The sequence below is a fragment of the Acomys minous genome, assembly GCF_964271855.1.
Source record: "Acomys minous genome assembly, chromosome: 12".
Classification (NCBI taxonomy): Eukaryota; Metazoa; Chordata; class Mammalia; order Rodentia; family Muridae; genus Acomys; species Acomys minous.
The window spans coordinates 107,725,054-107,749,091 of NC_140493.1; the positions used below are offsets into that span (position 1 = coordinate 107,725,054).

The window sequence follows — 24,038 nt, forward strand, 5'->3', positions numbered from 1 at the left end:
AGGTGGCTCCAGGGTGTCTTCTGTCCATTCGCCCCCATGAGTTCCCCTCCATGCCGCTCTCTTGTCCGTGCTTTGCTTCCACTGCTCCGGAACGTTTTCACTCGTTCATTATTTTCCTCCACCCCTCCAGTTCCTGTGGATAGAGGTGTTTCCACTTACTGTCCCTGGCACACCCTTCTGTTGAAAACAAACAGGGATGGGTGGCCTGGAGGCCTGCTGCCAGCTGTCAGGAGGGCCTGAGCGTGCTCGCCCCCTGCATGAGGCCTTTGGTCTGGGCTCTGTGCTAGGGAAGAACCCTGGCCTCTTGAGGAGCTAACATTGAGAAGGGGAAATTCTTGTGGCATTTTTGGGAGAGGTGTGTAAGAAAACATTCTTAAAATCCTAAGCACCCCTAGTGGGTGTGGTGGCTAGTTTAGAAGGGCAGGAGAGCAGGGTCACAGATTTGAGGCCAAACTGGTCTAAACAGTGAAATCCTACCTTTAAAAAAAAAAAAGATTTGGCAGGTCGTGACGGCACACACCTTTATTTCCAGCAGAGGTTGGTGGATCTGTGAGTTCCAGCCAGTGGGACTCCACAGTGAGACGCTGTCAGAAGATTAGAAAGAACAAGACCGAAGTGGGAGTTTGTGACCTGAAGGGTAGTGAAGGCCTGGGTGGCACTCCAGCTTGGCTTTCCTCCAGCGAGGAGCCCAGGCACACACCCAGCACTTCACCCTGATGCCCACTTTGCAGGGTCTTGTAAGATGGGGTAGGGATGGGGAGAGAACTTCTCTCAGAGTGAAGTGAAGCCTTCGGGGCAGTCTCAGCCTTTGGCGGTGAGCTGTGCCCTGTTACCCAGGGGGAAGGCGTCATGTACGCCATGTGTTCTCAGCTCACTGCGTGTTCTGCTCACATAGCTCCTAGGACACACAACTGCTCAACAGTTCTCTGGCTTAAATAATTAGCCACAGACACTCAGCATTACTGTTCTCACTATTCAGTTGCTGCTTGGAAAAACACATGTTTGTGAGGCGTTGTGTCAGGTGTTTCCTGGGAAAACTGTAGGTGTCCTGTGGCCAGTTCCTGAATGTGCCGCCGGACTCTGGGCGCTTTGTCGCACAGGTGAAACTGCAGTGGTAGATAGTCTTGGAATTGGCTGTGGGTGATATAAGTCCCCGAGTGCCCTCAGGAGGCCCAGGTCAGCCTCATCAGTGATCCTGTGCCTCCACCCTGAGGTGGTCTGGGATTCCCGCTCACTGCGTGTTATTGAGACTCGGTATAGATGGACAGTATCAGGCAGGCTTGACTCGCAATTCCTTCATTTTTTTCTTCTCTCCCGAGTCGTTACTAACAAGTAATGCTACTTTAAATTGTATTTCAATTATGATTGTCGGGGAATGTGCACATGAGCACAGAACCCTTGGGGGCCAGAAGACAGCATTGGGTGCCCTAGATCTGAAGTTGCAGGCAGTTGTGACCTGTCTAACTTGGGTGCTGGAAATCAAACTCTGGTCCTCTGCAAGAGTAGTAGATGCTCTTAACCACGGAGCCATCTCTCCTGCCCCTTACTGGTGCTTTTTGCGGTATCTGAATCAAAGACCTGGAATTGAAAGGCGTTTGATGGGGTGGAGGGGTGGAGGAAAGGTGCATAAAGAGCTTATTTCCCAGGAATGTGTTAACTGTGAGCTTTGGAAAAAAACAGCCACCAGCAGTTAGCTGGCAAAAGCACCGCAGGTGAAGTCTGTTCTCTGTCAACCACCCAGGGAGAGACTGTTGGCTTGTGCGGGCTCTCTGCAGAGCTAAAGGTTTCCTGGCTGGGCTCCTGGTGTGCTTACTGCACCAGGCAGGGCTCTGAAGTCTAAAAGGAAGGAAGGTGGTTAGCAGTGACCATGGCCCATTTGCCCCCCATTGAAAACAGGCATTTGTGTGCCTCTGTTGCCATGCACTTAGCCAACCTAAGAACTAAGAATTGTATAATTTTATGCTTTATAACAGGAGAGCCAGTGAACATCTTAGACCTTAAATCTGTCAAGGTTGTAATCCCATGACTTAGGAAGCTGAGGCAAAAGGATTGCCATGAGTAAGGGACCAGCTGGTCTACAGCGAGTCCAGGACAGCCAAGGCTACACAAAGAAACCTTGTCTTGAAAAGAAAGAAAGAAAGAAAGGAAAGAAAGAAGGAAAAGGAAAAGAAAAAAGAAAGAAGGAAAAGGAGAGGTCTGGAGAGATGGCTCAGTAGTTAAAAATACTTTCTGTTCTTGCAAGAAGATCCAGGCTTACTCCCCAGTACCCTTGAGGCAGTTCACAACTGCCTGTATGTTACTCCAGTTCCAGGGGATCTGATGCGCAAACTTAGTACACGGACATGCAGACAAAGTACTCATAAACATTAAATAAAACTACATTACAAAGAAAAGAACGGAAAGCGTTCTAGCAGTGGCCCCCATCAGCAGGCTCTGTTCCACGCTGGTCCGTGCACTCATTTTCTTCAGCTGTGTGTCCCTGTCCCGGCCCAGTAAGCAGCACTGAGGCCGACCTGCCTGCATTGCTGCAGTTGTCCTGGGTGACCTGCTGCTGGCGGACGGGGGCGGGACGACCTGCGATCCTTACACAGATCGGGAGGAACACCGCTGAAGCCCCACCTTGTTGTTCCCCCACAGGCTGAAGAGAGCTCAAGTAGGGCTTGGGGTGAGTTTCCTCTGTGAGTCCTCAGGAAGCCTCAGGGCTAAGGTCAGGGCTGCGGGGCCATTGCTTGTTGCCGAGGCCTTCAGGACCAGCCCTTCCGTGGAGTCCACTCACACTTTACTCACCGGGACACTAGAGACCCCACGTGGTTTCCTCTGTTCCTCTCCTTGGCTCTACCACACTGCCAGAGGAACCTTCTAGACTGCCCTGCTCCAGGCATGCTGGAGCTGAGACTCCAGGAGCCCCACCCTCTCCTCTGTGGTTCTGCGCCAGGAAGAAGCCACTGCACGCCCGCCTGCCCCTATGAGCCATGCAAGCCCCAACAAACCTCCTTCCTTTCGGGGCCAGATGCCGAGGATTGCTAACTGAGGTGTGGCTGGGCCTCTCCTTTCCCAGCTGGGACTCATCTTTTTCAAATTATATGATTCAAAAAATTGTCTGTCCTAGAGATCCAGCACTCCCCACCTCAGTTCTCAGTTTTACCCGTGCCTCTTGCAGTGTGGCTAGCTGGCTATGTGATTTCTGAGTTTGAAAAGATTTTGCCTTTTTTTTTTTTTTTTTTTAAGATAAGGCCTCTCTATGTAGTCCTGGCTGTCCTAGAACCTGCTTTTTAAACCAGGCTGGTTTCAAACCCACAGAGATCCTCCTGCCTCTGCCTCCCAAGTGCTGGGATTAAAGGTATGCACACAGTACATTTGTACTCCTAACTTTTGAGTTGGGTAACTCTTTTCCCAGTCACACCATAAGATACCAGGCTTCCTTCTGGTCCCGAGCTGCGCGTCTCTTCCTACAGTACATCCTGTGGCAGTCTGCATGGGCTCCGTCCTGTCGCCTGTTTAACTCACTCCTCGGCTGTCAATGACCCGGCTGGCAGCGCTTTGTGACTGGTAGCCCTAAGCCTGGCTGAGACTTCAGGTTTCCACTCTCGGCTAAGCGGTTCCTTCTTCATCCTTGCACAGCTCCAGCCTCCCCAAGACCCTAGAGCTGCCAGCTTAAAGCTAGAGACTCTATTCTTACTGGTAGCCTTGAAGGAAAAGAAATGTGGTGCAGCCCACCCCCAAGGGGACAAGGTAGCCTTTGCACCTTGACCTAAGCCACCTGTACTGCTCCAGGGGTCAGGGAGAGAGGGCTGCCCTTTACAGATTGCAAGAAACAAAGTCCTGAGGCACCATCAAGGATGGTGGCAGTTGGGATGGTGGGATATCAAAACTCTCCCCATTGGAAATGGCTCTTAGCCAGACTTTGGCATTGGCGTGCAAGCCTGGCTGGTTTCAACAGGTTTTAGGTGGTAGAACTTGTATACTGCCGTGCTAAGCCTGAGCCATTATAGCTTTGTTTTAATCAATTTTTTCAGTAGTAAAAGAAGCCATTTCCTTCCCATTCCCTGCCTTTTCTTCAGACTGCTAGGCCAGGCAGAAGCTTAATTCCTTTTGGCCCACTCCTCTTTAACCCTTGCTGGCTTCTCTGGCTCCTGTTGGCGAGCTGAGCCTTCCTGTCTGAGCTGTCTGGAGTCAAGGCAACTGCAGTGCATCCACAGTGGCTCCACCAGCTTCCGCCCATTTTTCTGCTAAGTGCAGTGTTTCCATCCTGGGCTGGGCCTGGGCCGGGATTCAGCCTGGCCCACAGGACACAACTGAAGGAAATGTGCGGCTGCTGGTGGCTCCCCAGCATTGCTGTGAGGGAGCGGGCTCTGGACCACAGCAGGAATGTTCCCACAGTCACGGTGCTGTCCTCTACACATCCCATCCCTGGCCCAGGGGCAGCGAGGAGGGGTAGCCAGGGTTGAGACAAGATCTCTCGTAGCTCAGATTGGCCTTGAGTTCTGATCCTCTTGCCTCTCCCTCCCACAGGGAGAACCTGGGTGGCTGCTGTTCTGATGCTCCGGAGAGGGCTCCTGGGGGGCCTGTTGAGGTAGCAGTGTGGCCTTGTGGTTCTTTGCTGGGCTAGTGTGAAAGTTAAACGAGATCATTAGTTGAAGGGCTTAACATAACACCTAAACACCTAAAATTGTTCCCCAACTATGGCTCTTTCTAAAAAGCCTCAGTGTCTGGCCCATTGTCTGTGACATCATAAATCTTCAGCAAATTATTTATGGGATAAGTAAGTGAGCTAGCTGCTCAGTACTTGTCTTGAGGCAGGATTTTGCTAGTTATCCAGACTGCCTCCCTCCTGAGCTAACGGTGGGACTGTGGCAAGTGCCACCACACTCAGCGTAATTGTGTGTTGTCTCCCTCACTCCATTGTCTCAGGAGTTAAAAGCTTTAGCTGGAATGGTGAGAACGGCTGCAGGGCTGGCCATGGTGGAACAGGCTGCAGGGCTGGCCATGGTGGAACAGGCTGCAGGGCTGGCCATGGTGGAACAGGCTGCAGGGCTGGCCATGGTGGAACAGGCTGCAGGGCTGGCCATGGTGGAACAGGCTGCAGGGCTGGCCATGGTGGAACAGGCTGCAGGGCTGGCCATGGTGGAACAGGCTGCTGGGTTGGCCATGGTGGAACAGGCTGCAGGGCTGGCCATGGTGGAACAGGCTGTACTTCCAGAAACGTGAGGACAGAGGTCCCCACATCCAGAACTTCTGGCTTTAGACAGGCAGAAGGGGTATAGAGCAAGCGAGCTTTGGTACCTCTTTCTTCTCTTCCCCCAGTCCCTTACGCAAGCTCAAACCCCTTGGTAGCTACTCTTCTGCCTCTGCCCTTCTGGCTTTTTCAGTGAAGCCACATATGGGAACTAACTGGCGCTAAGCATGTTCGGAGCTTTTCCACACTGAGGGAAACCATGGCAGGTGTCTGTGCTGTGTGTAACACCTGCTGTGGCCAGGCAGTTTGAGAGCACAGTGTGGGTGGGAGGTCCTCACTGCTGAGGGAGGCACCAGGACAGGAAGTTCCTCAAGCCAAGGGCTGAGGGTGCATTTTCTAGATTAGAGAGAGCAGAGAGGAGGCCTCCTGTAGAAAGGGAGGAGGCTAAAACCGTTGGTAGGGCCTGAGGGTTATTGTGAGGATTCTCAGGGAAGGAGGGAGTGCTTTGGTTTGCTTTGGTTTGTTGGCCTAGACTAGCCTTGATTGAACTCAGCAACCCAGCTCCCTCTACCTTCAGTGCTGGGATCACAGGTGTGAGGCATGTATTGTTTTGAGTAAACTCTGCTAATTAAACAAGCTGGCTTACTGTGGTTCTGCTCTTCCCTGGGGGGCTGTTGGCTGCCAGCCCACAGGTGCAGGAGGAGCAGAAGATGATGGTTAGGGCTCAGAAGGCCATGAGGGAGAATGATCGTTCCTGGAACCACTTCAGGGAGATAGTTCAACTTTACTGAGGGAAAACAAAGCTATACAGTCCGTGGGGGCGGAGGCTTCCAGGATAATTGTACATAATTGGTTGGAATTAGGTGCTTCAAGGATGCTTGATTTGCATTTGGCAGCACACTCCTATCATAGGAACGGGCACACAGTACCTAATTATCATATTGACTCAGGAAAGGGAGAGCTAGCAGGGAGCTGTGTCAAAGGCCATATATCAGATGTGGTTAGGGGCAGCTGTGTCTAAAGACAGCCTCCAGATGAGGTCAGCAGAGAGCAGGAGGCCCTGCTGGGGGAGGGAGTCCTCTATCCAACACTGAGCTCAGAATGGCTGTCCGGACTGGGAGGACTGCAGCCTCAAACAGCAGGGTTCTTCCAACAGCATGTTAGGATTTTCTAACTTCCTGGGCTTTCACCGGTCTGAGAGGATAAGGTCAGCTGGTGCTGCTTCCCCAGTCTTCCTCCCCACCTGCCAGGTTATGTAGTCCAGCCAGGAACAGCCATATGCTTGCCCTGCCCCCTGCAGCTGCCCTGTGCCCTGTTCAGAATGCCTTCTCTGTGCCTAACACTCTCAAAATTGGGAAGAAGGCATGCCATGTTGACTGGCAGAGCCCGGTGCCACAGGCTACCTGTGCTGTCACTCGAGGTGTGTCCCCCGCTGGACTGGTTCCCAGAAGGGCTGATGGCAGTTGGCTGTGCATAGACTTCCATTCTCTGTGCTCTGCATGGGAGCCACATTCCAGGGTCTAATTCCTGAGGACAGAAAGGCCCCTGCCACTCACCTGCAAGTGTGATCAGAATTATTGGAAAAACCAAGTTGGCAGTTTCACCATTATTCTTCAGCCCCCTGCAGCCACCTCATGCTGTGGCTGTCGAGACATTAGCCTCTGGTGAAGGGAGAGTGCAAACAAAGGAGAAGTCTTTGCCTCAGAATTGGTGTTCACTCTCTCCCCTTCCTTCTCCCCCATCTCCCCTATTTGTTTGTTTGAGGCAGGGTTTCACTAGATCTGTGTCGTGCTGGCTGGATTAGAACTCACAACTAACTGCATGCCTCCGCCTCCCAAGTACTGAGTTAAAGGCTGTACCACCATACTTGGCCTCTTCTCTCTTTATTGAGACTAGACTGAGGCTTACTGTTTTTTCCTGCCTCCTCAAACCCTTGGCTGTACGCTACCACACTGGGCTCTTGGCTTTGGTTTGGTTTCACTTGGATTTGAAGCAAGATGTCCATAAATAGCCAGGCTGACATACAATTTGAAATCCACCTGCTTCGGCGTCCTGAGTGCTGGGATTACCTGCCTGCACATGCACGCTCAGCGTGTGGCGTGTGAACCCTGCTCCTTCTCCCCTCTCTTTCTCCTTTAGCTGCCTTTGGAAAGCTGTGGGCTGCGGTTTCCTTGTGACTTCATTGGATTCAGACTAGGGAAGCAGCTGGCCTTAGCTTCTCTCCCTTTTTTGTTTTTGTTTGTTTGTTTTTGTTTTTGTTTCTCCAGACAGGGTTTCTCTGTGTAGTCATGGCTGTCCTGGACTCACTTTGTAGACCAGACTGGCCTTGAACTCACAGTGATCCACCTGCCTCTGCCTCCCGAGTGCTAGGATTAAAGGCGTGAGCCACCATGCCTGGCCTAAGGTGACAGCGTCTAGTCTCCGCTGGGTTCCAGGTCCCCCGCTAGACCACTGTCTGGTAAATCAGTCTCTGGTAAATAGTGTGAGTTAACTTTGATTAATTGACAGCCAGAGGGAGAGAGAGAGCTCTACAGTTGAAACAGGGTCCCCTGGGCATCTGGAAACAGTGCTGTAGGGGAAGGAAGAGCAGAGGAATCTTGTTTCTGCCAGTGTCTTCAGGACTCCCCGCCTCCCCGTCTGGCCCTTTTAAGGGTTGGTGAGTGTCTCCTAGAGCGGGTTTGTAGCAGTGTTCTCGTCCATCGCTCTCCCTGACTGTCCGTATGGTGCTTTCTCCCTGGTGTTCCAGTGCCGTGGCCAGCTTCATCGTAGTTTATGGGTGCTGGGTCAGCTTCGTGCAGAGCTCTCAGCATCTGGTGGGACTCGTGGAAGGCTGTGTCTCTGGGTCCTTGCTTTGGTGTGACATTTGTCTCTCCCCAGTTGAGCGCACACCCCACCAGGTGGCTGGGGCTCTTAAGGGTCATTGCCTTGTGCCAGAGGAGTCTCTGCTTTCCTGGTGTTAGACTTGCCTGGAGGATACTTTATTGTAAATAGTTCTGACTTTGGAGCAGCCTGGGCTCGGGGTTTGATGGCTGCTGGCCTTTGCAGGGCTGGGGATCCAGCTCAGGTTTGTGCGCGCTGGGCAAGTGCTGTGCCTCGGGGCTTCAGACCCTCGTCTTCACTAGCCCCCTTTCCCACTTAGCTTTCCTCCATGCCATTAATGTCTGGACCTGCCTCCATTGACTTGGAGCCCCTCACTGGATAGAAGCATGAGCTTAGAAAGGCTAAGGAGCCAAGCCATAGACCACAGGACCAAAAAGAGAAGGGGAAACTGCTCCTCCTATGGTTTCCCTTGTTAACAGCATCGTTTCTTTTCTCCCAGAGACAGGGCTAAACAACCTCACTAGGCCAGCCGGACCCATGATGCGCAGGCCCAACCCCCTCAACCTGTCTGTCTCCTTCCAACTCCAGGGTCACAAAAGCTATAAAAAGCCCTGGGGGAGCTCCTCGATTTTTTTTTTTAAGATTTTAATCATTTATTATGTATACAGTGCTCTGCCTGTGTGTACACCTACATGTTAGAAGAGAACGTCAGATCACTGTAGAGGTGGTTGTGAGCCACCATGTGGTTGCTGGGAATTGAACTCAGGACCTCTGGAAGAGCAGTCAGTGCTCTTAACCTCTGGGCCATCTCTCCAGCCCCGCTCCTAGCCTATTAAGGCAGCCCCTGAAATAATTTTTTTTTCCTTTAAAGAGCTGTGATCCAAAACAGGGTGAAGTGGTGCACGCCTGTAATCCCAGCACCCTGGGAGGCAGAGGCAAGCAGATCTCTGTGAGTTCGAGGCCAGCACTGTATTAGAAATGTAGTGCTCTCTAGCCTGTTCTCACAGCTCTCTGGAGACTCATGGGCCCCCTGTGGGCCTGGGTGTCTGCAGGGAAGGCGGGAACTCCAGCTGATGTTTTCGTACACTCAGCAGCCAGGAAGCTGTAGAAACATAAGGGAATTTTACAGTCCCACGCCTGCTCACTGAAATTCTCCTAAACGCGGAGCTCTCCCGTTGCTGTACAAAGGAGTTGTTGTTGGCCCCTGAGATGCTGGCACTGTCTGAACAGCAGTTGATTTATGACTCCTCCAGGCCACCTCCCAGCCCTCCTCCTCTTTGCCCACCTGATTGGCAGGAGGCGGATGGTGAGGAGGGACAGGTTGCTAAGCAGCCTGGCTTCAACACTGTGCCCTTGGTCGGATGAATTGCTGCAGTGTTCAGGAAAGAGGGGATTTTGAGTCTCGGGATCAGGAGGAACTTTTTGGGGAAGGGGTCTGGTCTTGGCACAGGGTCACGCCTGACTTGTTAGGGAGTTTGGACCCTCCACATCTTCCGCTTCCTTTCTTGGGGAGGGGTTACCGCTGGAGCAGCTCTCCTCTCACGTGGTGATCCCGGTGCAGAACTGTTGTCTTATCTCCTCCCCCAGTAATTGAGGGAAGGAGACCAGATCTGACACCTCAGTCAGTGAACTCCCCTGCATGTTGCTCACTATGTCCTTGTGACACAGAAGATCCCTGATCTGAGTCGAGGACAGAGGATGTGCCAGAAGCCGGAATCTAGCTGTCCGCCTCTTAGCCTTGGTTAGGAGAAGCAGTGAAGTCAAATATTAGTATTCAGTGCTTTTTTTTTTTTTTTTTTTTTTTTTTTTTAGTGTTTCTTTGGACAGAATATAAAACAATGTAAGGAGAGGTGCGAGGGTCAAGGAGAGCCAGAGAGGCCACCTCAAGCTGGGGCTCTTGGGAACCTCATTGAGTCACTACAGGGCTTCTTTGAGCTTCCCGGGACTTAATGCTCATGATAAAATCTGCCCTGTTTGAAGTACAATAGAAAGCCTCCCAGGAGCAACTGGTCTCCAGAGTTAGATGTTAAAGAGGGGTTCCCCTTGAAGCAGTCCAAAGCTGTGTGCTCAGATAAGCACTCCCAACCCAGGGGAGCCATGGCAGGGAAAGTCACACAGGTGGCAGGGGCGTGATCACAGCTGTGAGCTCTCAGCAATAGCGTGGCTCAATGCTGTTACCTCCTGGGGGCCCTCGAGCTTCCAGCTGCTGTGATGGGGGAGACATGGTCAGAGCTCTGGGGTCCCAGAGCCTTGGAGCCCTGCTCACTGTGAGCACGCTGGCAGCACTTACTCCCTCCAACTTCCATGAAAAGCCCAGCTGTCCTGGTGAGGAGAGTGCCTGGCCCAGGGGCCCAGCGTCACCTCTGTGTTTCTTTCCACAGGATAATACAGAATCAGAGAAGAGGGATCCCCAGGAGTTAGTGGGTGAGTACCGTGGGGAGCACGCCCGAGCCCGAGCCCGAGCCCTGAGCAAGCTCGCCTCCTCTCATGCCAAGCTGCGGTTTCCCTTCAGACCCCTCCCGAGGCCTTTGACATTTCCTAGGGTGACTGGGTGAGACCTCAGTCAATGTTCTTGGAAGATGGCATTCTGTGTGCGTTTTTCTGGGCTTTGGTTGGTTGCCAGTGTTGCCAAGGGAGTTGAGAGCCCCCCACGGCTGGGAGCTCATCTTGGTCTTTGTTTCTTTCACTTATGCGCAGGGCCTGACCTCTCTGTCCCTGTGTCCCCTTGTCCGCACTGCCATAGTCACGTTGCTGAAGGAGTCAGCATGGGGCTTCTCCTGGCTCTCTGCCTTGTCCCCAGGCAGGAGCATGCCTCCCGACCCTGACACGGCAGCCCTTGGTGACTTTGGAGAGCAGAGTAACTTGCGGGAACCCTCATTCCATCCATGTCCTCTGCCAGCCCCAGCATCTTAATCCTTTTAGAAAGCCATTCCTTAGCGCCTTAGCTTGGCCACAGACTTAGTAACAGCTCCAAAAACCTGACCCAGAGGAAGTTCCTGGTATCCCCTGGCTGGGTTGGAGCCTTGCCTCTGCTACAGCCATCACTTGTTCTGCGGCCGTTGTGCTAACCTGTATGCCAGTGTGGTCCTGCTTTCTTCAGTTCTGTTCCCAGAGGACACCCTGCAGAGTCCACCCCTGCAGAGCCCCACCCCTGCAGAGCCCACCCCTGCAGAGCCCCACCCCTGCAGAGCCCCACCCCTGCAGAGCCCCACCCCTGCAGAGCCCACCCCTGCAGAGCCCCACCCCTGCAGAGCCCACCCCTGCAGAGCCCCACCCCTGCAGAGCCCCACCCCTGCAGAGCCCACCCCTGCAGAGCCCCACCCCTGCAGAGCCCCACCCCTGCAGAGCCCACCCCTGCAGAGCCCCACCCCTGCATCTCCGCGCACCCCTGCAGAGCCCACCCCTGCAGAGCCCCACCCCTGCAGAGCCCACCCCTGCATCTCCGCGCACCCCTGCAGAGCCCACCCCTGCAGAGCCCCACCCCTGCAGAGCCCACCCCTGCATCTCCGCGCACCCCTGCAGAGCCCACCCCTGCAGAGCCCCACCCCTGCAGGGCCCACCCCTGCAGAGCCCACCCCTGCATCTCCGCGCACCCATTCAGGGCTTGTGCTTTCCAACCCTGCGGCTTCAAAGCTCAGAAACTTGAAGACGTTCCTCCAGTGTCCCGCCCACCTGCTCTTTTTCCAAGAAGTCCCCCTTTGCTGTGGGCTGCTGTCGAGTGACTGGTTTTCCATAGCTAAGTGCTAGGAATTATTCCGTTTGTCTTCTGACCCACTGGGCAAGAACACAATACTCTGCTTTGATCCCTGGGTTCAAGTCCTTTAAAAAAAAAGTCAGGGGCTGGAGAGATGGCTCAGTGGTCAGAGCACTTGCTGTTCTTGCAGAGGACACAGGTTCATTTCCCAGCACCCATGTCAGGTGGGTCACAACTTCCTGTAATTCCAGGTCCAGAGAGTCCAATGCCCTGCTCTGTCCTCAGTAGGTGCATGCATACACGATGCACGGCCTTACGCAGACACACTATTTACACCTACATAATCTAAAATCAGGGTTCTCTTAAACCTTAGACTTTGTCTTTAGAAAATGACACTTGGAATATGACAGCTTCAAGGGCAGAGGAGGCGTGGTGCACACCTAACCGGAAGCCAGCAGCCTCTGCAGTGGGCGCTGCACACAGCCAGGTGTAGTGGGAGCTGCAGCCTCTTCTTCCATCCGTGTCCCGTGTCACTCTGCTGTTCACCACTGAAAAACCCCAAGGCTTGGGGTCAGAGAGCAACCTGGCCATGGGCAACACAATCCTGCTCTCCACCCATAGGCAGTGACAGAGAAGTGCTGCGTGTGTATGGGCATCAGCCAGGCTTTTTCCATACCCAGTGTGGCTCTTTTTCTCTGCTGGTCTGACTTTTTTTTTTTTTAAAGATTCATGTATGTAGTACAGACTGGTCTCAAAACTGAAACCCAGGCTGGCTCTGAACTGGCTGGTCCTCTGCCTTAGCCTCCCAAAGAAATGCCACCATACCTAGCCTCTCAGAACTGTATTTGAAATAGCTTTATTGGGGTGTAATTTAAAGAGTAAAAGTAGTGAGTTTAAGTGGGCCGTTGGTAGATCTGACAGGCATATGTACCTGTGCTAGCCCTGTCAACCATCAGTTACAAGGAAAACCCAACCACGCTTCCCAGTGGTCACTGGTGCAGAACTCCCCTGTGCAAGTGGTTTCTTCCTTCAGTCTCAAGTAAGAAGTGCTCTTGGGGCTGGAGAGATGGCTCAGAGGTTAAGAGCGCTGACTGTTGTTCCAAAGGTCCTAAGTTCAATTCCCAGCAACCACATGGTGGCTTATAACCATCTATAATGAGGTCTGGTGCCTCTTCTGGCCTGTGGGTGTATGTGCAGGCAGAACACTATATACATAATAAATAAATACATCTTTTTAAAAAGAAAAAAGTACTCTTGATGGGAGTTGAGCCCTACTTCGACAGTTCCCTATAAATAAGGGCGTGATAGGCTGCTTAGCAGCAGTGCTACCCGCCACCTGCGCCCCAGCCCCCCGGATAGCAAGGCATTCTTCCCTCCTTCCCCACTGAAATAATAAGGCAGGGTCCCTTTGGGAGCAGAATTGTCTCAAGTTGAGCGCCTGGTGTGGATCATTGCTTTCCTGTCTGGCTGTTTCTGTGGATGCCGACCTGAGAAGTTCCTCCACACTGCCGAGCGTCTGCCGAGCATCACTGTCCTTCATTTGTCTGTCTTGGCTAAGGAGCCTCCCACTCTAGCAGACACTGTTTATTCGCACTCTCTGGGGGACATAGCTCATCTTTCATCTGCGTAGGTTCAGCACTCTGCTCTTTGAGGGGTGGGTAGTGAGGATGTTCCTCTTCAGCAGAGTGGTTCTGATCCTGATGTGTGTTTGCTTCCCCCTCTCTCTGAACTCAGCTCCTTTAAATGGCTCCTGGCTACCAGATATGTACACCATCCCAGCTTTAAAAGAACAAGCCAAGAGCCAAAATGTCATCTCACAGGCTTCTCAGTGCTGGCCCCACTGGGCTTGCTAGTTCCGAGCACTGTAACTGGCACTCAAGCGCAGCACTGCACTTGGGTTTGCAGACTGCCTTAGGCCTGACCCCTGGCCTCAGTGTGTTCATAGTATGCACAGGCCCTGCTCCCTCCCTGCTGTGTCCTAAGTTCCCGGGACTAGCTACTCTGCCCCAATTCCTACCTGGTGGCCATGAATACTGCAGATGTTTTCTGACAGAGGTGTTCTCAGGGCATGACTCATGCTGACATCCGGCTTGCCAGTTACTAAGCGCAGCCCCCCCAACAGACAGCCCCATAGCTGAGCAGGCATAGGACACTGCTTGACATTTCCTGAAAAGATGGTTTGGGGCCTGGCTACTCTGAGGGCAGCAGTCCTCTGTGTTGGATTCATTCTAGAACTCAGGAAAGAGTCACTGAGAAGTCTGTGCAGTAAAGTTTTGTTTTGTTGTCCACAATCTGTCACTTTCTTGTCATTTACTTCCCAGGGATACCCTTGTTTCTACCCTCACTCATGAGGGGCTCCCTCCTGTTAGACTATCTACCATGTATGCCCCAGAGGGTGGAGGTTGCTATGGTAACAATGTCACACCCTGTTTTTCTAAAAAGCTTTCCTGGCAAATGCCAAAGGGCACTCTTTGTCTGTGTCACATGCCCATATACTCTCTCTGGCCCAGCGCCTGCCAAGGCCTTCTCGCTGTTGTTACCAATGCTCACAGAATGCCAAGACCAGTTCTTTCCAGCTGCTTCTACTCTCAACTAGCCCCTGTAGTCTGGGCTCAGACCTAGAACTTCTGTTTATCCCAGGGCTGGGAAGAAGGGGAAAAAACCCAAGATTCAGCTTGACCGCCTACCACCGCTGCATGGCGTCCCGCCTGAGGGCCAGCTGGGAGATGGCACAAAGGCTGGGGCGGCTACAAGTGTTTCCCTTGTGGAGCCTGTCTTTGGCTGCTCTTGCATCGCAGGCCCACAGCAGGACCTTTGATCTGTGGGGCCCAGCCTGTGCTTAGGGTGTGTCTAGTTACAGCCCACTGGTGACGCTGAAGCCCAGCACTGCGCTTGTGTTTGCAGATTGCCTTGGGCCTGACCCCTGGCTCAGTGTGTTCATAGTTTGCACAGGCCCGGAACCATAGTGGCTGAACTCACAAAGTCATTAGAGTCTTCTCAGGCTTTAAGGCCTTGTCCCCAGCACTGCGCTTGTCACAGTGATGGTAAACTAAACAGAGATCAAAGCGCCTTATCTGCTAAGAAGAAAACATTAACCTACACTGGGTGCGATGGTACAGGCTCGCAGCCCTTGCTAATAGAAAGGCTGAAGCAGGAGACTCACTTGAGTCCTGGAGTTTGGGCCTGGGGCCCTGAATGACCAGTTCTCCCCCCACCCCCACCCCCACTCCCCACACACAGTTTTGCTGCTGGGATTACTTTAAAATCATGGCTGAAGGGGGAGCCTCAACAGTTAACACATTCTGCTCTTGGCCAGGACCCCATGTCAGGGCTCCCAGCACCCCACCCCACCCCACCCCCGTAACTCCACTTCCAGGGGATCTGATGCCCTTTCTGGATTCTGAAGGCGCTTGCACTCACACGGGCAAAGAAACCACACAAAGACATACATGTGATTTTTTTTTTTAAGTAAATCCTTACAAAATGAATAAATCCAGCCTCAGGACAAGAGACCAGGAAGGCTGTGCCACTCCTAGCCCCTTCCACCAGGCCCCCATCAGCCCTAGACAGCTGTTCAGAGAAAGGGCTCAGGTAAAGGCCTGGCACACAGTAGGTCCCCCAGCAAGTACTCCCTAGTTGCTGCTACTGGTGGCTTTCTGGTGCTTCCCTTCCTCCTGCCCACCCTGTGCTGCTGCGGTTTGCTCATTGTATGGTCCTTTTCATGAGTGAATGTTTCAGAGAGCAAGACAGAGTCTTATCACAAACAGCCCATTGTCTGTGTGCTCCAGAGCAGGACTCTGAGGCCCTGGGGTGGCCCGAGGCTACAGGGAAGGGCGCAGAGAGGAGGCGAGGCTTGGGTGGGCAGTGCCTGGCCCCTGAGGGCCCTGCCCTGGGAGTTGTGGTTTTTCATGTCAGAATCAGGCCTTTTGTTCAAAGAGGTTTGGGATCCAAAACATGAGGAACCCTCAATGCAGTTTCTCACAGCCTAGGCAGGACAAACCTGGGCCAGAAAGGGCAGTGCCAAGCAGCTCTGGCTCCCAAAGTCCCGTGGAGGCTGGACCCAGCTTGTACTTCAAACTGACACGTCTCTTTCCAGCCCTGGGTTCATATGGAGCTTAGCCATGGGAGAATTTACACTGTAGAAATTGGCAAATGCTTTGGACTTGGCTCCTCCCCTTCCCCTCCCCCAGCACTTAACTGGATGTGTTCTTTCCTTAAAAATTAGTCACTAGAGCTTGGTAGGATGTGCTATTTACATCTGTCCCCTCTGAGGGGGAGGGGCGGGAGTTGACACATGGCAGGCACTGACTGTTTGATCCCAACTCAGGTAACAGTCCAGGAAGCCCCGATAGCCTGCTTCAGTTTTCACACTCAGTTTCTTTCTTCTCTACAATTGTTTTGTACTTGCGCTTTTATAGCCCTGGCCTTTCTTCCCAACACAAGAATCCCCTCTGTTTTCTCAACAGCCTCCTTTTCTGAAAGGGTCCGAAACATGTCACCTGATGAAATCAAGATCCCACCAGAACCGCCTGGCAGATGTTCGAATCACTTACAAGTAAGTGCTGCTCTGGCTGCTGGAGCCCATGTGGATGACATGGCTGGGTTACATGGTCTGTTTGTACCTTGACCTTCAGAGGCCACAGCAGGGAGAGGGACCAAGTCAAACTGCCAGGTGGGCAGGAGCTGCAATCATGGATACTTCCTATAAACCAGATCTCAGGAACTAGCATCCATTGCCCCACCTGCCATGTGCTACCCTCTTGAGTCCCGGGTCTGCCCTCACTGAGGTTCTGAGTCTACCTCAACAGAGTAACATGCATCTTCTTTACAGCCTCATTGAGCCAGGGGACAACTCAGGGAAATTTGCCAGGAAACTGAGGACCCATCAGAATGTAAAATAAATCCCAAGAGTGTGACATGCAGCGTTTAAATGTATAGTTTCTGCCTTCATGTTCCTGATTCCGAAGCTTCTGCCCACTTATCTGACGTATGGTTTTAAATGCCTAAAGAACAGAAGCTGGGGGCCTGGAGAGATGGCTCAGAGGTTAAGAGCACAGACTGCTCTTCCAGAGGTCCTGAGTTCAATTCCCAGCAACCACATGGTGGCTCACAACCATCTAGAATGAGATTTGGGGCCCTCTTCTGGTGGTATACATGCAGAGAAAGCACTCATCTAAAATAAATAAATAAATAAAATCTTTAAAAAAAAAAAAAAAAAGAACAGAACAGAAGCTGTCCATCTGAGCTGTCAACCCATGGAACATGGTTGCTTGGTACAACTGAGATTTCACCCATATGGTTGTTTCTCCTTGACCCTCTGTAAGTTCCCTGTGAGCTGGGCCTTTCAGTTGACAGTAGGGCAGATGCCCAAGGCTGCATAACAGTGGGGCCTTTTCTACCTGCCCTGCCTTTGATCCCACAGCTTCTTCTGGGTGCCCCCAGCTATCTAGCAAGCCCGTGGCACCACCCAAACGGATGGATGACTAATGCGTCCTGGGGCTAAAGAATGCTGCCTGCAGGAGAGGGCCAGGATCAGGAGGAGGGCACAGCACACATTGTCTTCCCTTCCCGGCAGTCTCCTCCCTTGGCTAAACTGTCAGCCTCCCTCCCCGTTACCCCCCAGGATGGCATCACCCTTTATGCCAAACAAGTTCAAGCCTGTAAGGACAGTTCAGAGGCCTGCCAAGCAGAAGCAAACAGCCACTCAGCTCTGTTTTGTTTTGTTGGGGTTTTTTTTCCAGGACAGGATTTCTCTGTGTAACCACACTGGGTGTCCTGGAACTCTGTTGAGGCTGGCCTAAAACTCACAGCGATCCGCTTGCCTCTGCCTCCCCAGTGCTGGGATGAAGGGCATGTGCCACCACCACCGGGCCTTCGGAGCTCTTAAATTCAGAATATTTCTTCTTTTCTGATCCTCATGGCGGTAGGAACCATAGCATTTAAGCAAACAGCAGAACCAATGATGGCCCTGGAGCCCCGGCCGTGGCAGCTGTTAGGCAAGGTTCACCTCAAGCTGCTGAGGCTCCAGTGTGAGGCTCCCTGCAGCGCCCTTGACACAGCACCAAGGAAAGCAGCTTCCCACTCCAGCTTCTCAGCCCCTCAGGCTCCCTGAGGCCTATCTCAGCAGAAAGTCGGATGTGGCCTTCTGGCTTCCCAGGACTTCTGGCCCCTCCCACTTCTAGCAGGCAAAGTGTTCCCCAAATCTTTTCTTTCTAGAGAGTCTGTATGTGCTGCTGCCACTAGCAGGGAAGCCGAGCTTAGCTCTTGAGTTGGACCACTGCTCATGCCCTGGCCCAGGCCACACCTTCTCAGGAGGCTCTGCCCTGAGGTGAGTGTCCGGCCTCATCCCTTTGGGCCTGTGTCACCAGCCAGGACACTAGCAATCGCTCTCCTGTTTTTCTAGGCCAGAGGTCCATGGAGGAGTTTTGGTGAGAGATTAGCTCTTGACCCTTGGTTATTAACTGACATGTGCCTAGCCTGCACTGAGACCCTGGTTTTGTCCCAAGCATCACCAGAAAAATTTTCAAAGGCATCTACAATGTTTGAGACCAAATGCAAAAGTGTCTCCCTCCTTCCCTTTGAGGCAGCACTTTCCCAGGTGCCCTGTGGCTCAAATCTGCTAAAGATGTAACCCTTGCTCATCAACTCTTAAGATGCTAGGCTCCTTTTTAGGTGGTTTGGGAGCCGGTAACCATTGTGGATTTGTTTCTTGGCTTCCGGTGGCTTCTGACTTGGCCTTTCTCCCACTCTCTGCACTGACTATTGGGACGAGGTCAGAAGAAATCAGCAATGAAAACTGACCAATTTAGTTGGACGTGGTGGTACACGCCTTTAATACCAGCGCTTGGGAGGCAGAGGCAGGCAGATCTCTGAGTTCGAGGCCAGCCTGGTCTACAGAGTGAGTCCAGCACAGCCAAGGCTACACAGAGAAACCCTGCCTCAAAAAAACAAACAAACAAACAAAAAACCCTGACCAATTTGGCTTGCCTTGACTGTGCATGCTCTGGTCAAAGGCGAGGTGGAATGTGAGGCTGTGATTGGATCAAGCCTCACACGGCTCAGGGGCACAGGCTGGATTGTGGGGGACAGGCTTCTGTGCTCACCCTCCATCCCCCTCACAGGATAAGATCCAGAAACTGTACGAGCGCAAGATGAAGGAGGGGATGGACATGAACTACATCATCCAGCGAAAGAAGGAGTTCCGCAACCCCAGGTGCGCTGCAGGCAAGACCAGTCAGCCTTAGCCGGGGACCAGGAGAGCCTTGTGACAGTGTCAAGGAGGTCCAGCTTTGATCCCACCTGAGCCCAAAGTGGCTTCACCCAGACTTGTACTTACACTGGATGCCTGCCGGGCACACCAGAGGTTTACTCGTAAAATACAGGGTCATGGTGTGAACTAGTCCGGCCTGGTTAGGTTCTGCTCTCCACGCCGGTCCTAAAGGAAGACATTCAACAAGATACTCACCAGAGGTTCTTCCAACTCAAAGATTTGGTTTTGCCTCTTAGTAAAAGGTTTTATATAAAAGTAAAAGTTAGTCTAGGTTTATTGTCATTTGCAGGTATTTGAGATAAGGTCTCACTGTGTAGCCCAGGCTGGCCTCCAGCTCTGTAATTAAAGGTGTGCATCACTCTGCCTGGCGGCTATGTCCAGGTCTTAGTCTTTCAAATGTTCACGCTAGTAAAACACCCAGGAAACATGCCGTGTGACAACAGGGTCCTACCCTAGCCAATTGGGTGGGTCGGAGTGTGGAGGCCCCAGCCCAGCCGTGCTGACTGAAAGCCAGAAACATCCACACTAGACATAGCATTCGTTTGTTGTTTTGACCTTCATCCTGGCCCCGGCTGCAGCCTGTCTGAGGTGGGTGTAGGGCCAGAGGTGATGAGGAGGCAGGAGGCCGCACTGGAAGAGGGGAGCTGGGTCTCGAGGCTTCCTCTTTGTCCTGGCGCTTCTGGTTCCATGTGGGATCGTGGCATCAGCACAGAGTCCGCTCCCTGATTGTTCTGCTCCTTTTTCAGCATCTACGAGAAACTGATCCAGTTCTGTGCCATTGATGAGCTGGGCACCAACTACCCGAAGGTGTGTCCTGCACACGGGGGCTGTGGAGCAACGGAGCAGGCTGCACTGGGTGTGATGGGAAAGGTCCACAGAGTGCCAGTGACAGGCAGGAGGGGGCTGCTGCCACTGTCCACAGCAGAGCTAGCGCTCGTTCCTGGGCTCTTCAGAGCATCTGGTGATGTGGCTGGTGTTCAGGGAGACAGCTGAAGGCCCCCTGACCTAAGGAGGTCCATGTCTGCGCCCTGTGTGCCATAATCATCCTCTGACTGCATCTTAACCTCCTTTTTTCAGGATATGTTTGACCCCCATGGCTGGTCCGAAGATTCCTACTATGAGGCATTAGGTAATTTCTATTAGCTTTCTGCTTATCTCCTCATCCACAAACCCATCTGTCTGTCCATCCAGTACCCAGCTGTCTGTCCATCCAGCCAGTGATATAGGTGGCCCACATGTCAGGGTGTCTATGCCAGGCCATGTCCACAGGGCTCCTGCTGACTTGGCCTTGGACAAGACTGACTCTGTCCCTTGCTGACAAGACTTGAACATAGTGAAGACAGATGGTTGGGTCAGTGACTCCCATGCTGATGCCATTGAATAAGGTGAACAGAGTTGTGGTACAGCCAGAAACCTTGGCAAGCAGAGTCGCCTGACCTGGCCAAAGCACGGGGGAGGCCCTGTGGAGGAGGCTGTTAGAGCTAAGGTTTGAAAGGTGCAGGAGCCAGAATGCTCCAGGCAGAGGAGGTGTGTGTTCTGAGGCCAGTGAGTGCCGCACAGAGAACCAGGAGTGATTTCAGAGCCTCAGCCTTGTACGCCAGGTCCTGGCTCATTAGTGTGCGTTTGCGGGTGGCTCTCGCAGGTTCTGCCTTAATTTGACTCAGTTGCCAATATTTTTATTTACAATAAAACTACATCTCGCATTTTTAGTCAGTAGGAAAATAGTTCCCACTGTAAAACTCAGGGCCTCTCCCTTCCCAGCGGGATGTGCAGCCCGGGCCCGTGCTCCCTGCTGATCGGGGCCTAGCACTTCCTCCTGCCAGGTGCAGGAGGATGCTGAGCCCATGCCAACCTTTAGGCCAGTGTAAAGAATGCAAAGTCAAGGCAGTGACCTCCCTCAGTCACACACTGCTCATACGAACCTGTCTTCTCTCCATAGCCAAGGCCCAGAAGATTGAAATGGACAAATTGGAAAAGGCCAAAAAAGAGCGAACCAAAGTAAGTGATGACCAACCCTGTGTGTGGGGTGTGCAGGTCCTGCTGGCTGGGTCTGAGAGGCTTCAAGCAGCCTTGGCCCTGCCCTCTATGAAGAGAGAGTGCTGACCCCAACCTCTGACTCAGCTCAGAGAAGTCTCTCTGCTCATGATGGCTGGCCATTCCTGCATTCTGTCCTTCTGTGCCCCACTGCAGAGCCCTGTGGCTTAGGGCTGGGTACCTCACAGCCGCCGTAACCCACAAGACACTCTCTTCCCCTCCAGGCTGAAGGGCTGCAAAGCCTAGATGTGCTGGTGCTCCTCTCTGTAGCCAGCCATGTAGGAACTGGTGTGAGGAGATAAAAAAATTTTTTCTATCTTTTGTTTTCCCAATTTATTTATTTATGTATGAGTACCTAAATGACAGAAGAGGGCATCTGATCCCCTTATAGAGATCTGTGAGCCACCAAGTAGTTGCTGGGGATTGAACTCAAGTCCTCTGGAAAAGCAGCCAGTGCTCTTAACCTCTGAGCCATCTCTCCAGCCAAGTTTCTCATTCTTTTCTTTCTTTCTTTCTTTCTTTCTTTTTTTTTTAAGATTTATTATGTATACATTGCTCTGCCTGCATGTACACTTGTGTGCCAGAAGAGGGCATCAGATCTCATTATAGATGGTTGTGAACCACCATGTGGTTGCTGGGAATTGAACTCACAACCTTTGGAGGAGCAGTCAGTGCCCTTAACCTCTGAGCCATCTCTCCAGCCAAGTTTCTTATTCTTAGCCATTGAGTCTCTTCTTTCTCTTTCCCCTTCCTCTCCAAACCCCAGGCTTATGGCAGGGGACATGTCTGCAGCACCTGGAGCACAGCTGTCTTTCCCCTCTGAGGAAGATGTAACTTCCTCCTGGGTGTGAGGAGGAGGGGCCTGGAAGCTGGTTTAGGGGGACAGTGGGTAGGGGTTGCCAGACATGTGCAATATCCTGCGGTGCTGGGAGGGACCCCACATCTGTTGGGAAAGTTCCTGGAAGAGTGGTAAAAGCCCCTTCAGGCACCTCCCCCTCCCCCAGGTGCTCCCAGCCAAGACGGTTTTCAGGGCCTCTTTTGTGTGGTCCCAAACATTGTCCCCTGGGAGCAGACAGTTGGCATGGGAAGTGACATACAGCTCTGTGCTGCTGTCTTTGTCCTCTCTCTCCCTCCAGATTGAGTTTGTAACAGGCACCAAGAAAGGCACCACGACCAATGCCACAGCCACCACCACCACCACTGCCAGCACAGCGGTCGCAGGTAGAGTCCGCTCATCCAGTCCCAGCACTGCCTCAGGGGTTCCTGGGTTTGTCTGGAAAGGGTCAGGGCCCAGGCTTGGTCTTGCTACCGCTCTGCTGACTGAGCATAGCAAGTCTTAGATACTGGGGCAGGTCCCAGGCTACGGGCTGCCCCAGGACTCCTATTTCTATCCTAGGCCTGCCTCTGGTCTGCCGGGAACGGTGCAGAACAGGCCTTTGGGGTCCTGTTCTGGATGGTTTTGACCTTGACCTCTCTCTCGCATTGCCCCTAGATGCCCAAAAGAGAAAGAGCAAGTGGGACTCTGCCATCCCAGTGACAACAATAGCACAGCCCACCATCCTCACCACCACAGCCACTCTGCCAGCGGTGGTCACTGTCACCACCAGTGCCAGTGGCTCCAAGACCACTGTTATCTCCGCTGTGGGCACCATCGTGAAGAAGGCCAAGCAGTGACCAGAGGACACCCCCAGGACTTGAAGGGACTGTGCAGCCCAGTGACTTCTACTCACTGGGAGGCGCCACTCTGTATGTTTCAGGACTGAGATGTGCTCCCCACGTGCCTTCCAAGAGGAGCCTCTCTGTGACATTCCAGCCGGAAGAGCATTACAGCAGAGGCAGTGGGGTGCCTTGGACAGGACCATCCATGCACCTCAATTAAAAGTACTGCATTCTTAGGTCCTGGCATGTCAGGTACACTGGCCTCTCCCATGCCGTGTTCAGGCAAACATGATGCTCAAGTGCCCAGCTCAGGATTCTTGCTCAGGATGAACAATGGCATGATGAAAGCCGTGGGAGTGCTTGGAGGGGTCGCCCAGGGAGCCGCCATGGTCGGTCCCAGTGTAGACCCCGTGGCGTGCACGTGGGGGCTCAAGGAGGGGGTCAGACACCTATCCTTTCCTGTTGTCCACTTTCCTTATCCCGAAACCAGATCTCAACAATCCTCAGGCAGGGCAGAGGCCCTCTCTCGTGGGTGCAGTTAAGCACTCCCCACATTGCTTCTGATACACACCCAGGCTTTTGAAATCAGGCCAGATTGTAGAGGGCTGGGATGTGATTCCCAGCCTGCCCAGGGCAGGAGCAAAGTGTGAGCCCCTGGCCAAAGCCGCCGCTGTCCCGCAGTGCCCAGTGAGTGTGGCCAGCAGGATCCACGCAGCGGGGGAGATGAATCACCTCCTGCTCTGGCCAGGCGGCAATCATTGTTTATGTGAGAGCCCTGCTCTTGGGAAGGTCTCTGCCACCCCACCCTTCCTCTGTCGTTATCTCTGCCCAGCAGCAGGCCCCGGGCAGCACCGGTGGCCACTCTTAGGGTCCCAACAGGTTCACCCAGCCCAATGCCGGAGGGAAAGTTTGCCTTCCCTGCCTGCTGTCAGCCCCCTCCCCACTCAGCGGAAGGGCTGAGTGTCAAAGGAGGAAGCCAGGCTGTGAAGGGTCCTGCCGCGTCCATGGGACCAACAGAGATGAGGAAGGAGCCTCTGAGGTTGTGGTTGGTATTTGTTGTGTGATCCGAGGACTGACAAACTGCCCGTGAGACCCATAAAATAAAACCCGAGTCACCATTGTTCCTTTCTCTCCTTGATGCAGTCTGCAATCTGGGGAAGGGGAGGGGCACCTGCTGCCAGGCTGGGAACTGCCCGCCCTGTGGCCTCTAGCAAGCAGCTCAGGACACCAGGTCTGAGTAGGCAGCTCGTGGATGCAGTGAGGGCTCTTGGAGTTCAGTCTGCAGCAGCCACGTCCTGTTGAGCTTCAGAAATACACTTCCCAAGGGCGTTGTGAGAGGTCTGAGGTGGTGAGGCATGCACTTTGTAAAGGAGAAATGAAATCAG

General features: G+C 53.0%; 1 protein-coding gene across 2 annotated transcripts in view; it reads left to right on the top strand.

The window, feature by feature from the left end:
* Positions 1-23,773, top strand: part of SAP30BP (SAP30 binding protein) — a 35,283-nt gene extending 11,510 nt beyond the window's left edge. For both annotated transcript variants that reach the window (XM_084747819.1, XM_084747818.1), the window contains 8 exons: positions 10,378-10,420; positions 16,157-16,245; positions 18,812-18,903; positions 19,707-19,767; positions 20,038-20,089; positions 20,900-20,958; positions 22,131-22,215; positions 22,487-23,773. In XM_084747819.1, the coding sequence (XP_084603945.1) occupies positions 10,378-10,420; positions 16,157-16,245; positions 18,812-18,903; positions 19,707-19,767; positions 20,038-20,089; positions 20,900-20,958; positions 22,131-22,215; positions 22,487-22,668 (663 nt within the window). In that variant the 3' untranslated portion in view covers positions 22,669-23,773. The remainder of the gene's footprint in view (positions 1-10,377; positions 10,421-16,156; positions 16,246-18,811; positions 18,904-19,706; positions 19,768-20,037; positions 20,090-20,899; positions 20,959-22,130; positions 22,216-22,486) is intronic.
* Positions 23,774-24,038: the final 265 nt, after the last annotated feature.